The following is an 18824-nucleotide window of genomic DNA, read 5'->3' on the forward strand; positions in this document are numbered from 1 at the left end:
GAACCCAATGAAACGTTAAAAAAAAAAAAAAAAAGTTAGTATGAGGTATATGAATGAGTGAATTAATTATCCATTTCTAATTGTAAAAGGAATTATTGCTAATCAATGAGCATATGGCTTTAAATAGGGAACGCAATTGATTTGTAACAATGCCTCCACTCCTTGTTTATTATACAAAATTAGTTAGAAGAGTAATTGTTTGTTAAAACTTGGATATAGTGCTTGTATGTGACTCTTCAATGCTTTAAGGCCTTACTCTAACATCTTTAGCTTGTTATATTTATGAGTATACCACTGAAAGTATGATTTGACATAATCACATGTAGACAGAATCTATACATGATATTTAGTAGGGGTGCCAATACCCAACTTGAACCGATGAAACCGGTCTGGACCATATTGGATCGAACTCTTAATGGTTCAAGTTCGATTTGTGGATCCAGAGAGGTAAACGGTTTGGTTTGGTTTAGACTAGCCCGACGGTGCACCGGTAGTCCAAACCGTTAGGCCCGAATCCAAACCGAACCAACCCAACCCGATAAATGTGTAAATCAGTAAATGCCTAATGCCCCATTGCCTCCTAGATGTGTTGTGATAGTTTATCACTTTATCTCATATCATTTGTTAGTGATTACCCAACCAATTGTATTCATAGGCCCTAGGACATAGGACACAAAGATGCATTGTATTTGAAATATTTTATGTATTTAAAAGAGAAAGAAAAGAAAAATTAGCATTAACCGGACCTTACTAGTTATATAAAACCTATACCAAACCGAATCCAAACCGATATCAATCCATTATCATAAACTGAAATCAACACGAAACCAAACCGCACCAAAACCAAACATTTCTTAATGGTTTGGTTTCGATTTCTATAAAAGTCACACCGAAACCAAAAAGCCCAAACCGAAACCCACCCAAACAGGCCCGTTGACACCCCCTAATATTTAGGGATATTTTAATGAATCCGAAAAATATGTGGTGCTTAATGATAACATATTTCGACAAACTTGCTTGCATCCATGGAATATTAGATGAGAGATGGTCATGAAATAATTGTTGAGATGACTATAAGAGGATTAAACATCCAATCTCATACCTTAAAAAAAGACCCATGATCCCTCTCATCATTGTTGTTGATTCATTTTCCTTTATATCAATCCCCACTAATACCGATTTCCCTCTCATAAGCCTCAAATGATTGCATAGAGATAGACATGTGGTGCTTTCATAAAAGCCACAAAAAGAAATCTTCTATAAAACCGAAAGACCCAAATGATGTCATTAAATCCGAAAACCCGAGCTTTAGGGTAAAAAGACAATAAACTCAGTAATCACACGTTACTTGATCCATGGCAAACTAAAACTCTATCCTGATCATGGAACTATACTCAATGTATTGATTCCTCCTAATTTTGGGTCATGAATGATTCATAGACAATCCATTCTGATACTATTTGACGACGTCCAATCCAAAAATCCGAGCTTCATAATGGTAAGACTACTCTTAGGGTAATAACCTAGTAGTCACATACTACCCGCTCAATGTAGGACTAAATCCTCCATTTTTTGCCATATAGCTGCACTCATTACATCACCAACTTAATAGGCTATGTATATCAAGGCGAACAAGCGTCAACCAAGTTAAACGAAGACAAAAATACATATGAAACTGATCATTATCAGCATTATATGGCACAATTTAGTTAATTTTATGTATATATAAAAATTGGACCAAACCTTGGAGATAAGAGTTAAGCTGAGCTCTTCATTAATCAGGTTGAGAAGAGAAAATCTACCCCCCCCCCCCCCCACCAACACACATACACAAAAAAGGAATGAAGAAGAGAAGATCCATATTGTGATATTCATTTTCAAGTTGGTGGATGGTCACTATTTGCTTTTTAGACAAGCTTTTAAAACGTTTCAACCCCAAGATTTAATATGCTCCTTCATTAGGTTTGTCTGTGGTGCAAAGGACATCTACAAGAGTTATTATCCCATGGGGAAGCTTTTGTAATAGGAACACCCTTACATCATAGTTGAATTGGCATAACTGTAAAGACCATTTTCTACAAAGTTTAAGTATTGGGATTAATTTTGTAAAAGTAGAGGGCAAAATTATAAAAATATGGTATGGTATCAATATCTTTGAGGGAAAAACCATTTGATTGGTCGATATGGACCAATATTGATATACCAATGTTTATACTGATACAATATCTATCGGTCTGATACCGATGCCTAAATCATGGACAAGTTTGTGTGGTCAAATGGGTGGATTCTGTGTAGAGTTAGTGGGGCATACCTCTACGGTTCTATTTGGAAAATTTTCACCTCAATTTGCCTGCCCATTAATTTCCTCAATTTCTTCTAATAAAGGGAGGTGGACCTCACCTTAGAAGTGTGTTTGGACAAGGAGTAGGATATGAGAAACTTTTCCATCAACTAAACCAATAATAGACGATCAAACGGTCCAGGATTCTCTTACGTGGACGACTAGTTTATGGCCAGTCCTGTATAGGCTGCCATATGTACTTAAGGACCTACTCAGAAATTCGCCAATTTGGAGTTTTTTCTCATAAAGGGAGATCCATAAATGCTATTTGATCAGTTTCGCCAAAAAGGATTCCAAACACTGGTATTTGATTGGGGATTGCAGAAATGCGTATGGAACCATTTTACCTTAGATACCCGTTAAGATTCTCGTTATGAATCGTTAAGATTTAGGAAGTAGGGATCCGTTCCATCAATTAGGGTCCCACATGAGGTGATATCTTACCTCACGAAAACTGACTACAGAACATCATTATTTACTAAATCAACGTTCAAGATAACTCTATCTGTATGGGTCCTACCGGTCCTATTATTTGTTAAATTACTAGTATCATACCCCAAACAAACTTTCTATATATATATTTAATGGCGTTATTATTTTCCCTCGTTTTTAAAACCAAATTTAAATTTCAAAAACGAAGTAGCAAAAACAAACCCCACACACACATTACACGATGGAAGAAAGAGAAGACTCCGGTCCAACTCGCCCCGTTTCTCTTTCTTGGCCTCGTTCTCCTTGTCCGTACAACACATAAACCCTCTTTCTTTCAGCTCTGCAAGAGAAAAAGGGTTTTTGAACTCTTTAGTTTTTGGATCGAGTTAGGGTTTTTTGATAAAAAGATATAATGTCGTTTCTGTTCTGATTCATGGTAATGTGCTCTAAACAGGGAGTGATTTTGGGTTCGTCCTCGGATTACTGAGGAGGATGGGGTGTTTCTTTGGATGTTTTCGCGTAAAATATGATAACCAGCCTCATGCTCATGTTGTCTCCGACGCAGTTGCATCGAAGAAGAGGGTATGGTTGATTTTTTTTTTCCCTCTCGTTTTCTTGTGATGGATTTTCTTTCATTTTGAATTTTCTGTAATAGGCTTGAACTTTTGGTTTATTTGATTGATGAAGAGAACACTGAATGGATTTCGTCTAATTCAGCAGGATGCTTTGCTATCAGGAAATAAACTAGGATCATTATTTCTGTCTGAAGGTAAATTCAATTGGTTTGACCTTTTAATTTGTTAGGAAATGTGGAGTTGGAGTTGGCTCTTTAGTTTGATGCAATAGTTGCTTTTGAATTTTGGCGGTTTATTGTTATCAGGGTTTTTATTTGAAGTATTTGATCATGTAGAAATTAGTAATCTTTGAGTATTTCACTTTTTCCCATTAGAAATTTACTCAATTGCTGACTATATTTGTGATTTTTTCCCTAAAGAGAGAGAATCGTCTCCTTGCAAAGGCACAGGATGTCATACTCTGGGTTCTGCTCTGCTTGAAAGAGATGGTGAAGTGAGGGAGCTCAGGGACGAGGTGTGTGTTCCATTTTTTTCCCCCCATTTATGTATGTGTATTAATTTTGCATTTCAAGATTGAATTGATGGTTTTTTGACCATATACAAGCTGTGAGAAAATGACAGTTTGTAAATTTTGTTCTTTTTGATTATATTTTGAGTCTATGCTGTATCTTCATTTGCTTCCCTAAATGAGGGCCCTTCTTCTGTTCAAAAAGCTACATTTGGATTTTCAAAGAGGATTATTATTATTATTATTTTTTAATGAAACTCGAATTCTGATGGATTTCCACTCTAATCATGATAATATAGTGCTTATTTTCATAATTTCTATTAATATGCCTTTTGGTGATAGTTATTAGATTTTGAGGAGCAGATCGTGAAGTCTTAATTTATTTAGTATCATGCTGCTTAGTGGATCAAGTTGACAGATTAGTTTGCTTCCATTATTTTTTCTGGATATTCTCTTGTTCCCTAATTTTTGATCTATGGAACAGAAACTAAAAGTTCGTGCACAAACCACATCAATTTATTATCCATGATGTTACAGTGTGTTGACATTTCATGTGGTTTTTTGACAACTTTGGGGTTCTTGATTTCTGTTCTCCATTAGTGTCAGCCAGGTTGTGGAGGCTCACATACATCTGCATTTTCAATTCCCACTAAACCAGTGTATTAACAGAATTTGGTAATATAACTCATCAGAAAAAGAAATAAACGAAATTTGCTAATATTGTTACACATACATCTGCATTTTCAATTCCCACTAAAACAGTGTATTAACAGAATTTGGTAATATAACTCATCAAAAAGAAATAAACGAAATTTGCTAATATTGTTTTTAGTCAGCCATAAAATAGTAGTGAGAGATGCTGATGTCATTAACTATAAAATGAAAGACAAAAGACGCACAGAAAATTGTATTGGAACCAGCATTTGTGGAGTTACATTACCAATGTGAATACATATTATACACTCAATTTCACCAATTGAGTGTGAAGTGTTTGACACTCAGCATCCACATAAGTAGATTCTCATTTTCCGAGTTGCTGCATAGCTTCTGAATACTCTTCAACTCCTATAATTTCCAAGTGAACTTGTATGGTTGAATCATCATCTTGGTTCTGCTTTGATTGTTAATGTGGACAACTTGATCTCCACTCCTGTAACTGAAGTAGAGAGGCTAGAAATGCAAAAACCAAGCCGTTTGAAGGGGTCCTTTTATAACTTAAAACATGCGGTGTATTACCTTTTCTTATAGTAGTTTAAGTTAATATTGATACCATGAGTGGTATAAACCTTCAGATGGATGATGATGGTATATGCCTTATGTTATGGCTGATGATCCCTTTTTTTAACTCTTCTTTTTCCCATGCAAATATAGTTTCATTCACTTTCATGATCATGGATAATCCTCAGATAAGAAGTTGATAAAAGCTTCTGGAACTTCAGTATGCTGTTCCTTAGCCAAAGTTTTCCATACTAGAAGTTTGGCTATTCTTTTGTTTATGCCTTTGCCATTCTTTACTATCGTGCCCCCACATAATGAATTCATGCTTCAATTATAATTCCTTTGACAGGCGAAATTCCTTAAAGCCTGCGGTACACTCCTGGAAACTCCCGCAGAAATTCGAAAAGCATTGGAGAAAGTGAAAGATTCACCAACCAGTGATGGAGACTCACAACCTTCCAGGTTGCATTCATGGCTTTCCAGTTCTTCTGTCAAGAAACTCCACTGGGAGGAGCAACCTGATCAGGTTTCTATTTCCCCTGGTAAACTTCGTGAAGAACTGGGAGGGGAATTGGGTTCTCCTGAGCACGAGCCTAGCAGGTTGAATTTCTCTCTTTTGTAAACTACTGTCTTGTCTTATTTCGCAACTAGTTGCATTGAGGAAATTGTTTGGTAAGCATGGAACTGGCCTATCATAAGGGGTATTTACGATAATGTGAGCATTGCCATCATATGTGTAGGTTGATTTATTTGATTGACTGCTACCATCCAACATCTTTTCTTCCTTTTGAGTGTTCAGGATAGGTAGAGGAAAAATAAAAGAGAAACATAAACCTCTTGGAAAAGATCTGTGAAGTATGGGGTAATGCTTATAGGATGTCTCTAATATGAGATTATCCTTCTGGCAGATTAATCATAGGATGATTTTGTATCATGAGTATAGCTATTTACTGATTTATTTCTCAATTTTGTATAGCTGACTGATATTTGACTTACTCCATTACTTCCCAAAGCTGTATGTCCAAAGGAGACATGGTAGAGCAGAACTTTATCAAAGAAGATAGCAAGGTTTCGGGCCCTGACACAGAAATTACAAATCCTGTTTGCACAATTAATAATGATAAACTCTCCTCAGTTACTCCTGAGCCTTTGACAGAAAATATCCAATCCAGGAACAAGAGTGTACGGTTTGAATGTGAGTATCCATCAGATGGTAAATGTTTTAAGCAATCTGATGTCCCAGGTAGTCATAATGGATCTAATTGTTCTCCTTATCCAACACCATTGAGGCTAACTGATGAGATGCAAACTCCTGGAACCATTTTTCCAGTAAGCCTAGAGAATCATGCAAATGGAAAGAATGCTCGAATCAGGTCCCAGTATGTCTATCCAGTTCTCAATCCTGTTGAGAACTTCTCTCAGTGGAAGGTTCTGACAGAAGAAGACGGTACTTACCAACAAATTGGTCATCAAAGAGAATCTTTTGAGCAGAGTGGACATGCAACTCCTCAGCGTACCTCTATTTCTTTGTCCAGTAGGTCAGAAATGTTTCATGATGGAGCAGCTACAGTTGGCAAAGACGTGAAGCTAGATGCAAGCTTGGCTCAGTGGCTAAAGCCATCTTTGCCAAAGAATGACAAGAATCAAAACAGTGGTGGTGGGTCTTTATCTATTGGGAAATCTCCTAAAATGTCAGACGAGGATAGGCCTATTATTGGGATGGTTGCTGCACACTGGAGCGCTGATGAGATTTCTCATGTCTCACCAAAGTGGTGGGATGGTAATGGAATCCCAAATTCAACTAACAAATACAAGGAGGTAATCTTATAATCTATTATTATGTATATTCATGTTCTTTTTTGTAACATCCATTTCTGGTTACTATTTATTTTTATTTTTGGGTTTTGAGAGTTTTATTGGGAAGGGGGGAATTCTGGTTACTAATATTTGAAATCCTCTATATAGGATCAAAGAGTAAGCTGGCATGCAACCCCATTTGAGGAGAGGTTAGAGAAGGCATTATCAGAAGAGAGTAATGTCTATCAAAGGTTAGTCATCTTTGTTTGCAGTCCAGTTTGATTTTGTGGTTTGGATTTTGTGACCAGGGTGCCCCATAGGATGTCAGTCTTGGTGTTGAGCTATCCTGCTACTAAATCTTTGGGGGTTTTTGATTCCACATTTTATATACATGAAAGTCATATGTTGATGCACTTTTGGGAAATTGATATACGGCGACTCCCTGAACTTATTTTGATAGTTATGAATGTAATGATATTGAATGTAATGATAAATTTTGGGGAAAAGATTTCTAGTTTGACCAACCGTGATTTCTTCCTATTTGTGCCGTGTGGAAGGATGATGTGGCAATTCCTACTTTGGATCTTTAGGGTGGATTGACCACGTGTCAGAATTCAGACCCTAATTCAGTCAGTTACCATCCCATATATGTCCATGCATCCCCTCATTAATCCGTGAACCCTCTTGGCAGTTGAGAACTTTTTAATGCTTTATTTTGCCATGTGGAAACTCTGTCTAGGCTTAAAATTAACAAGTGAACAGGAAACTGTGAGCTCTCCCTGTCCACCAAATTTCAGCCTCATATGACTTGTACATAGTGATTCCCATATAACTCAGGGCCCTGTTGGGTCCAACAATGCACTTTTTTTTTTTTTTTGGACAATGTCAACTATGATATTAGCTGAGAGAACATTTTTTTTTTAAAAAAAAAAAAATTTGACAATATCAACTATGATATTAGGTGAGAGAACATTTTCTTTTAAAAATTGCTTCATCGTTTCAATGAATGCATTTGTTTAAATTTTACAAAAATGTACCCAAAAGGAATTTGTATTAATTCACGATTGAAGATTGCAGGGATTTGGATATGGACAACACAGCTACCTCATGGATTGTGTAGCTTTCATGTTTAGATTCAACTGAAGCAACATGAAATTGAGAAAGATCAATAGAAGGTGTAAAAGAACAAAATATTGACCTGAATAGATTATGAAAACATAAATTTTAATGTAGTTGAAAGTATGAAAACTTGAAGCTGCTATGAATGGAGCCAGTGGTGTTTGGTCTTCCAAACTTGAAGTTTTAATATCTTGTGCCTTTTCGTGTATTTATTTTGACATTGAATTTGATTTAGACCACTCCTTAGTCCTTACAAATGTCTTTTCGATGATAGGAAGCATATCAGTGGGAGGCCTATCATTTTTGAAGAGAATGAAGAGACTGACACTGCTGTATCTCGACTACATACTTCAGCACAACCAGAATCAGTAGTTTCGTTTTGATGATTGTGGCAATTTCAATACTGTTAATAGAATCAGGGTGATTGGTTTATTTTGCATTGCATGTGATGTGAAGGTGGGCAGAGATTTATCTCATGATGTTGCATTTGATCTTTAGGTTACTTGTTTGACTGGAGCTTATCCTGTGGACTGCTCCAGCTGATGTAAAAGATTACATTGACTTTTCTGCATCTGGACGAACAGGTTGGGTTCTCTGGTGTTAATCTCCTTGGTTGACTTCTGCTTGAGAACTCCTTGGGTCATAAGAAAATTTCCTGTTCAATGATGCATAAGAGGGGTGTATTGATTGAATATTGAAGAGTATTATTGAGCTCAATAATACAGCCTTGCAAATGTATTGTATTGATATTTGTGTGAAGTGCTGCTTCAGGCTATCTATATCTCTGGCAATCGCAATACTGCATGTTCAAGGTGGTTTTGCAGAATCTTCTATCAATCTACCTCATAGCCCTCCTGACCCATCTTGTGTTTGAAAAATGGTAATCTATGATCATGATTGCCTGGATTACAAGACAAAACCAATCTCTGCCACAATTCATCTATTTTCTAATGCAATGGTAAATCATATACTACACTTAAAACTAGAGAGCAAGGGTTGTAATTCTTTTCTTTTAATGGAAAGGTTCTTAAATTTTGGAGGGGGATGGGGTAGTTTTTTGGATGGCCTGTGCATTATGGAACCTTGCATAGTGTTAGCTGTTTAAAATTTATATGGAGTTAAAATTTGTGAACAGTGGTAGGCCCTTGGATCTCGTAGGGAGAAAGAATGCTACCTGGGTGTGTGCGGTGTGCTGTCCCTGGTGACCAGACATAGAAGCAGGTGAAATGATAGACGAGCCCCCAAGAATGTAGAAGACTACCATTTTGATATTGCACCATTGAAAATATGCCTACCATTATCAAAATGGTAGTTTTCTCTTTCCCTTATTTAAATGTCAAGTTTAAGATTGAAAGAAATTGATCAAATGGGGAAAAAAGCATTGAAAAAACCAGGAGTATTGATATTGTGTCGGTTAATAAATTTTTACCTAGATAGCTCACCCGGGTTCTAGCATCACTAATATCCAAGTTTCCAACTACTATCTGTTTTCAAATACAATACCATATATGATTTTAAGAATCGGGAAATGGGTCGATGAATCGGCCTATTTGTATCGGAAACAGCAGACTGTTCTCAATTTCCATTGAGCCTAATCGTTAAATTGGAATTGAATCGGGTGATTTGATCTGGATCAGCCCAATTCCATGTCATTTTTGCATATTCCAACTTGAATCGGAGCGATTCTTGAGCCAGTTCCTGTTTCTAAAGCTGATCGTATTTTCACCTCCAAATAGCTTAGAATCGGCATGATGGGACCGTTGCAGACTGATTCCAATCTGATCCAGATCGAAATCGAATTTCAATTTTTAAAATCCTGATCGTATAGGAAAGCTATCAACAATCAACCCGAGCTGGATATCCACAGTTATCAGGTCTGGGCTGCCTGTCTGTGGACAACTCAGTCGGAGATTGGGCTTTATTCCTTTACCTTAAAGCCCAATCTTCTCCAGTTTTGTAGAAAGGAAGGAGGAGACAAGGAATGAATAAGTAAAGGGTTTAAGAACGGCTTACGGTCGCACAGCGGAAGTGGCCTCTGCACGCCGAAGTGATTGTCGGCTGCACCTGTGGTCATTTCCATCTTTATGGGGGTTATGGCGATCATTTCGTGCGCCTGACCTACGCATCCTGTGTCTAGGCGCAGAGGTGGCATGTCCTGCGCGACCGAATGACCTTCTTTCCCCCCATAAGTAAATTAGTGAAAATTGAAGGGGTATCTCAGGGAAATAAAATGGTATACCGTTTTATAAATAGGTAAGAAAGTCACAGTGTGAAATAGGAGAGAAGAGCGAGGGGGCGAAAGAGCAAGAGGGATGGGAAAGGGGAGGGACTCGAAGCGGCAACCCGAAGAGCATGTGGAGAAGAAAACAAAAAGATTCCTGAGTGGATTGTGATGGCAATATTGTAGTTTTCAATCTGAATCGTAAAGCGTCGAATTGCTGCTCGTCTCTTCTTTCTCCCTTTTCTTCCTTCCATTGTTCAACCCTGCCACTTCGCTCTTCTCCGGCCTAGTGATGATTTACTCTTCTGAAGGCTATTCTATCTCTGTGTTCGTATGCGTGTTTAGTTTCATTTATTTATGTTGTGTTTTAGTATCTTGATGAGTCTGTCAAAACCCTAATTGAAATTCCTGTTAGCTGACAAGGGACATCAAGCATTAATCGATATTAGTTTGACCTTTTTTTTTTGTGTAAATTGAATAGTCTTGGAGCCATTAAAGGATTATTTGGATAATAATACCGATCAACGATGGATTGATGGTGTAGAGAATGATATCATTCATATGGGATTTACTTTGTCAGACTAGGGAAGAGAAAATTTTCGCTATCTCTGTCTCATTTGGGTTATTTTTTTTTATCCATGTTAATAATCCTTGCTAAAGAGAATAGATTTTTATGATTATTTTCCCCAATTTTTGCTATCTCTGTCTCATTTGGGATATTTTTTTGTTTTATCCATGTTAATTGTTTAATCTCTGCAGCCATTCGAAGTTATACCTGTTGTACAAGATGAAGATTACCCGATTGATGGGTCATGTTTGATTGCATCTAGAGTCGTGAGCAATCATAAAAGGTAACTAAACCAAGGAGTATAAATCACAAAGGACTGTTTGTTGGGAAGGGCTATGTAAGAGAAAGGAAGTTCCTTTAGAACAATGGCTAGAGGTTGAAGGGCAGACCTAACTACTCAGACATTAGACTAAACTTTATCAAAGAGAAATGTTCCTTTATTTGGAGGACCCCTAACCCCTAGCATTTGAATGGATGCCCTAAGTAAATTTAGTCAACAACTAGACTAGTTTTTTCAAAACAAAAAACCCGGGACTTCCAATTGTGGTAGAGGATCCCACTTAGACTGTACGTTTATAAAACACCTTATTTCTATAGTAAAAAAGAAGAGTTACAAGAGGTTTTTCAAACCAGAAATTATTTTTTTCTTCTTTAAGTATTTCTAACTACGAATTTGCTGGATTTTCATAGATGCATTGCTCATCGCGTCAAAATAAATGAATTCTAGTTGCAATTTCAATTTAATATTGGTTTCTTTCCTTAGGACCTAACCCCAAGTTCCTAACAGTCTGCAATGTAATCAAGTTCAAACTGAAGAAAAGGGGGAAATGTTGTTTGTATTTTGTTGTTGGGTGGACTTAAATAATCTCTAATACCTGCTGGGAAAGCTTCAAAATGGTGGACTGCCCAGCTGGATTACTTTACACAATTTGGTCAAGTTATTCTTTGTCAAAATCAGTGTAAAATTTTAGGTCTCATGTTTTCTGTGCCGCAGCGTAGGCTGCATCTAGACACATGGGCCTGCCACTCAGGGGGGGTAGGGTAGTCATTGCACCCACCCCCATGTGTCTGGGCGCAGCCTACGCCCCCGGCACAGAGAACATTCTCCCAAAATTTTATTGAAGAGGGAAAAGGAGATACATGTGCTTGACATATTGATATCTCTACCATCAAGCATCCTTCACAACTAAAAGGGGAAGGTCATTAGGGAGCTCCTCTAGCAAAATTAGCTAGGGTTTACTTCCTTTGGCATGATCAACTTCAACTATTTGAAGAATTATAGTAACAACCTTAAAGGAAAATCAATGAAACCCAAAAAGATTTTATTAGAACAGGGAAGAAGCAATCGATCGATGATTCTGTTTGTTTTTTTTTTTTTTTTTTTTTTTTGACCCCTATCAAATGTAGGTGAAGTGGCAAACCCAGGTATGGTTCTTATTTTGGAGCTCCAAACATTTATGGAATCACAAAAGTAGTAGTCAACTAAGAGCAGAGTCAATAGGTGAATAACAAAGCCATGTACAGTTCTGGTTATGGGTCAACAACATTTACGAATCCACTTGACCCAAATAACCACAGTATTTTTCTGGTTGAGGCCAGCAGTTTCAACTATAGTTTCAGAAATCAGATTGGAAACATTGAAGCATCAAATACAACTTATATTCTGTCCTTATTTTACTGGTGTGCCTCTAAGAAGAAAATGAGGGTAGATTTAAGTTGGATTTCAACTAGTTAACATGAAAATTGACTCTTTTTTAGTTACCACTTTTTATTAAGGGATGCAACTTCCTACCATCCATCCTCTAATTCTGGAAGTCCAACAAAGTGCAACCCCATCCTCAGGCCACTGAAACCTATTAAATTTCTGAACTTTTGGGAAGCGAAAGCAAGAAAACCTTCCAAGGCTTTCATTCACCAATTAAGTAGACTTTAGGAGTATGACATGTTTCTCCAAGAATGTTTGAGGACCAGAAGACGCCTGTTCTACAATTACACAGTTGACACACACACACAGAACAGGACATACATAACAATGACAACCTTTAAATCTCAAAAGCACACATCTATTGAAAAAAAAAAAGAACCCTCAAAAATTTAGAAAGCCATGAAAGTTCCTTCCTACTCTGAAGAAGAAACTTTTCCCTTGGACAACTAAGTTCACTATCCAAGTGAGACACCATATCCATCAGCACCAAATGTCGAGTCAAAAAGTACCTTCCATTCTACCTATGAAGCCAAATGACCATTCTCAATCATTTCATTTAAGTCCTCCCACACACACTTAGGGATGTAAACGGATTAGATTTGGCTTAGATAGTGCCATATCCGCATCCGCATCTTATTAGTTTTCGGACGAATTTGAATAGTGTGAAACGGATACAGACACGGATATGGTCGGATATTCTATCCTTCCATTTATATGTAAATATAGCTTTTCGGATAGCTATATCCGTATCCGTATCTGTTTAACTTTCGGACAGATTGAGATAATGCTAAACGGATACAAAAATGGATTTTGACTATTCATTTACATCCCTACTCACACTCAGTCCTCTAATAATAACCTCATACAATATCCCATGAGAGAGAGAGGTTAGCAGATGATTCTTGGGTGGGTTTGGGTTGTACTCGGGTTAGGTTACCTTGGATTAAATCTGAATTTCAAACTGTAATCGGCCTAGTTGTATATTGGTTAGGGGCGGCAGCTTTTAACCCAGGTTAAGACTTCACCTCATAGCAAAGGATAGAGTTTTCACTTTTTAACTGAACCGTTGGATGAAGAGCAGGACACGTGTCATCCAGTAGAGGTAGAACTTGATGGGAAATTGAGGTGATAAAAATCAGTTAGGACTTAGGAGTCCAAGAGGGAAATTCACAAGATTCAGTTATTGAAAGATAATTTTCCGCACTTGAAACCGCAATTAAAGAGACCGGGTGGAGTTGGAGTTGGATTTGGATACTGCGGAACTAATGGAACTCCTTGAGTATAAATACACCTAGAGAACTAACCCAAAAGAGAAAACAAAAGCGAGCGCACGACTTAGGGTTTTGAGGTTTTGCCTCTCTCTCTCTCTTTCTTTCTTTCTTTCTTTCATTAGTTCTCTATGTTTCTTTTGTTCTGTGAATGTGTGAGTATCTCAATTCCGTTTCTATTTTTTTAATCCTTTGAATGCATGATCCCCTCTCTCTATTTCTTCTTCTTTGGTTTTATGAATATAGGATGAACATGACTGACCCCAATCCCATTCATCTTACCTTTGACCCAAAGTAAAAAAAAAAAAACCCTTGGCTTTGTGAATGCTTTTTTGGTGAAAGAAATTTATTATCTAAGGAACAAAGTTCCCGTACGGTCAGCATACAAGAGGAGGAGTAAGGTTGGGGGGGGGGGGGGGGGTTGAAAACCAAGAAGAAGCAAGTTGAGAGTCTGCTGCAAGGGAAGCTAAACTATCTACAGGCGCATTAGCCTCTCGTAGAGTATGTACGAAGAGTACTCTTTGGAAAGAAAGAATGAGAACCCCGCAGTCATTAATTATGGTAGCTATTCTCCAAGGAATGATTTGTGTGATGCCAATAAGGATATTTACCAGTCAGATTATCACTTTCGATCACCAGCCTTTGAATTCCTAAAGAGATAGCCATCTTCAATGCTTGTAGAATTGCTGTAGCCTCCACAACCAACGCATACGTTGAGCCTATTCCAATTGAAAAGCCACAGATAAATGAAGCAGCATGATTCCGACATAAACCTCCTATACCTGCTCGTCCTGGGTTACCACTGCTTGCACCATCTGTAATGAATTTGACCCACTGAATGTCGGGAGGATTCCATCTGATCAACCTGTGGGTCTTGACTGATGTGCTTGTGAAGTTGCTGAGCTGATCCTTTGCCTTCGCGATTGCTTTTAGAAGTATACTGCTTGGGGTGAATCTAGAATGCCTGAAAACGCTGTCCCAATAACCCACCCAGATAAACCACATAATAGCACAGAAAAAAGAAATCTTCAGGTTGGTGTCTCTATCATTGGACTTGTTCAGATTGACAGCGTTGATGATGGCAGAGAAAATGTCACGATTTGAGAAGAATTGAATCAAGCCCGCCTGATTCCAGATGTGTTGTACAATCGGACAAGCATAAAGTAGATGGTGGGAGGATTGAAAATGATTGGAACAAAGATAGCAAATGGGATTAAGATTGAATCCCCTCCGGTTAAGAAGGTCAGGGAGGGGGAGTCTGTCATGAACTGTTTCCCAGATAAGGTGTTGTATTTTCGGAGAGGTAGGGAGGTGCCAAATGCGTAGCCAAGGGGTGGAAGGGTGAGGCTGATAACCTGAGATGGCAATGTGGTAGGCTGAGGCTACAGTGAAATGTCCTGATGCAGTTCCTAGCCAAACTAACTTATCTTGGACAGGAAAAATTGGTGGGGGAATTGACAAAATTGCATATGCAGTATCAGGTGGCCACCAATGACAAACTAGGTCTCTATTCCAAGTATTCGTGGAGAGATGAATAAAATCAGCAACTCTATCAGGAGCATGAAGGGGAAGAGGGTATGGGGCGGACAATGGAGGGAAATTAGGAATGCAGTAATCCAGCCAGGGATTGGTGGACATTCCATCTCCAATTTGGGTGAACGCTCCTCTTTGAAGGAGGTCATGTGATGAACAGATGGACTTCCATCCCCAAGAAGAAGTGGATGGGCATTTGGCTAGAAAGAAGGATGTATTGGGGAAATACTTGGATTTCATCAATCTTGCCCACAGAGAAGAAGAGGGTGTTAGTAACTCCCAGCCTTTCTTAGCCAACAATGCTTGATTCATAATGGCAGATTGCTTAATATTCAAACCCCCTAACCTATTGGGTAAACAGATTGTTTTCCAAGAGATAGTAGGAACAAGAGAGTTGGGTCCATTGGACCAGAAGAACTGTCTACTGATGGAATCCAGGGAGTGATGGACAGCTGAAGGGATTCTGAAACAGGACATTGTGTAGAGTGGCATTGCAGATAGAGCGGATTGTATAAGTACTTGCTTACCTGCAGGGCTTAGGAACTGGGTTTTCCAATGTGAAAGCTTCCTTGTCACCCTGGTTATTAGCTCAGTACAGTGATGTTTGGAGAGTCTTCCACTAATAAAAGGGATGCCGAGGTATGTGTCCAGAGATGTAGTTGGGGATATTTGAAAGTGCTCTCTCATATGCCTTTTAACTGCAGAGTCCACATTAGTACTGAATTGTGCTCTGGTTGTGGTGATGTTGAGAGCCTGACTTGAGAGTGTACAATAAGTCGACAAGACCTCCTGCATTGCTCTAGCTTCCCTCATGGATGCTTCCCCAAAGAGGATAAGATCGTCCGCGAAGGCCATGTGAGAAATCCTCTCACCCCCTCTACTAATCTGTGCTCCTTTAATTTTGTGATCTCACTGCGCCTCTGCCAGGTGTGTGGATAGTACCTCAGAACATAGAACGAACAGGTAAGAAGATAGAGGATCGCCCTGCCTTAAACCCCTGGTGGGTTTGATGTGGGGGAGGGGGGAACCATTGAGCAGCACATTGAGCCTGGTGGTCTCCACACAAAACATTACTTTCTTTATCCACTCTGCATCAAAACCCATATTAGTGAGGGTTGCTCTGAGGAATTTCCATCCCACCCGATCATAAGCTTTGCTCATATCAATCTTGAGTGAGAAATGCCCTTTCCTTCCTCTCCTTGTTTTCTTGATTTTATGTAGGAGTTCGTGACAAATGAGAACATTGTCCTGTATATGTCTCCCCTTAATAAACCCATTTTGATTGAAGGAGATGATTTTATTGAGTATGGGTCTAAGTCTGTTTACTAAGATCCTGGAAATGGCTTTGTACAAGAAATTGCATAAACTGATAGGTCTAAACTCAGGAATGGAAGTGGGATGCTCTACCTTGGGGATCAGTGCAATATTGGTAAAGTTGCGAGAAAGGTTAAATTCACTATTGGTGAAGAACCTCTTGATGGTGGAGATTACCTCATCCTTTATGATGGGCCACGCTTTATGATAAAACATTCTGGAGAATCCATCTGGGCCCGGGGCCCTATCAGTAGGCATTGAACGGATAGCTTTGAAGATCTCTTCTTCCTCAACTGGTTTTAAGAGAGCTTGATTGTCGGCCTGAGTCACCCTTCCCCTTATGCAGCCAAAATAATTATCATCCAAAGGGGGATTAGAAGAGGTATAAATATTCTGAAAGTAATTTCTGAAAGCCATTCCCAAATTATTGTTTTCAGTGATTGTGAGCCCATCAACATTTATTGCTCTGACTTTGTTCTTTGGCCTCCTCTTCAGAGTTGTCATGTGAAAAAACTTCGTATTTCGATCCCCATTTTGTAGCCAATTAATTCCTTGATTTCTGTAACCACAAAATTTCTTCCTGGTGTGCTAATTTCTTTAGACAAGCTAATTGATGCTTTTCATATAAAAACCAACTGTCATCCCTTGAACTCAGTGGTGTGCTGTAGAGTATGCTCAGTGTGTCATTGACCCTAGTCGATCATGTTCTGAAAGATATTACCCACATAATTCCGATTCCAATGTTTGAGTGCATGTTGGAGTTTGACCAATTTCCGAGTGATTATGAAGGAGAGAGATCCTTCCAAATTCTGTGAAGACCATGATTGAGCCACAACATCCATAAAACTCGGCTCCACTAACCAAAGTGCCTCAAAAACGAAAAGGCTGAGGTGGTTTGGACCCCATTCTGTCGGTGTTTAGAATGATTGCCCTATGATCCGATGAAGCAACTACCTCTGTAGTAACCATTGCATCCAGGAAGAGATTGAACCATGCTACATTGGAGAAGAACCGATCCAACTTTCCTTCAATTCTACGATGTCCAAATTGGCCATTAGTCCAAGTGAATTGATACCCTGATTGATGAATGGGTGAGATGCAAACTGAATTTGCAAACTCCTTCAAGGGGGTCACGGATGAGTTGGATAAAGGGCGTCCACCATTCTTTTCTTCAGGGTGCAAATATGCATTCCAATCACCCGCTAAGATCCATGGTTTATCGATGAACGAAGCCAAAGATTTGAGAGTCTCTAATTGAGAAGATCTAACTTGTTCCCGACAGCTCATGTAAACAAAGGTGCAAGACCAAATTTGATTAACATCATTCATGTGCAGATCTACATGGAAACACCAATCGCTTCTCCAAATTACATGACATTCTACACTGTCTAGCCACATTAAGATGATACCCCCTGCACCATTACTACCTGGACTGCATACATAATTAGGGAAATTAAGAGAACGACAGAAACCAAGAAGATTGATTAGGATTGGACTGCCTCGATTCAGAAAGAAAACAGACTGACGGTCTATGCTTGTTCAAAATGTTGCGGATTTCCCGCTTTGTCGAGGGGGGACCAATACCTTCATTTCCCTCCTGGTGGCTGTTTCCGGCCAGCCACCGAAGCTTCAGAATCAAAAAACTTCATGGGCGTATCAAACACATCACCTCAGCCTCAAATTCAGGTGGTTCAAAATGAACCAAGTCACACAAGAAAGATACTTCATTTCCACTGATGAACAAATGGATAGCTTGCTGGATGAAAAAAATAGGAGCGGCCATTGAAGGAGAAATCATCTCAGGCAGGCCAAACTTGAGAGAGCACTCAGCCACTAAACGCTCAGGGGTAACCGAAGAGATGAGACCCACCTCAAAGGGGAGGGGAGAGAAGGGGGAGATGTTCGGTAGAGAATCAAATGGGACGGGAGAAGTTTCACACAACTTTGCCACAAGTACAATCGCAGGGAAAGGACTGACACAGGGGTTGAAGAGGGATAGACTACCCTATCTCCAAAACCGAACAAACAAAGCATTAAAAAGAAAGAACAAGATCTATCCCAAAGGCATACCACGAGCAGAAAACAGAGAGTACAGAAAGAAGAGATTAAGTAAAGAGATGTAGATGTACTGGCATGCAAGAGATGATGGATATGAATGGAATCCAACAGCAAGGCTCATTAACTCCAGGTGGAAAAGTTCTTGAAAACTCAAGCATAATAAAGGA

The 18824-nt window shown here is 38.8% G+C and overlaps 2 protein-coding genes across 5 annotated transcripts; one reads left to right on the plus strand and one right to left on the minus strand.

Moving 5' to 3' along the window:
* The first annotated feature begins 2969 nt into the window (after window positions 1–2969).
* LOC122649477 (protein JASON) lies at window positions 2970–8808 on the plus strand. Of its 4 annotated transcripts, none has more exons than XM_043842650.1 (9): window positions 2970–3078; window positions 3228–3355; window positions 3494–3542; window positions 3768–3862; window positions 5424–5674; window positions 6088–6892; window positions 7040–7122; window positions 8265–8410; window positions 8489–8808. In XM_043842650.1, the coding sequence occupies exons 1-8, from the start codon at window positions 3015–3017 to the stop codon at window positions 8371–8373; spliced, it is 1584 nt and encodes a 527-aa protein (XP_043698585.1). In that variant the 5' UTR covers window positions 2970–3014; the 3' UTR covers window positions 8374–8410; window positions 8489–8808. The 4 variants fall into 4 exon arrangements, with proteins under 4 accessions (XP_043698585.1, XP_043698586.1, XP_043698584.1 ...); XM_043842651.1 differs by having other exon boundaries at window positions 8269–8410; XM_043842649.1 differs by having other exon boundaries at window positions 8265–8808.
* Window positions 8809–17469: 8661 nt separating this feature from the next.
* On the minus strand, window positions 17470–17928 carry LOC122651192. The gene has a single exon (XM_043844505.1). It carries the CDS (start codon window positions 17926–17928, stop codon window positions 17470–17472), a length of 459 nt encoding a protein of 152 aa, XP_043700440.1.
* Window positions 17929–18824: the final 896 nt, after the last annotated feature.

The sequence above is a fragment of the Telopea speciosissima genome, chromosome 2 (genome assembly GCF_018873765.1).
Source record: "Telopea speciosissima isolate NSW1024214 ecotype Mountain lineage chromosome 2, Tspe_v1, whole genome shotgun sequence".
Taxonomy (NCBI): domain Eukaryota; kingdom Viridiplantae; phylum Streptophyta; class Magnoliopsida; order Proteales; family Proteaceae; genus Telopea; species Telopea speciosissima.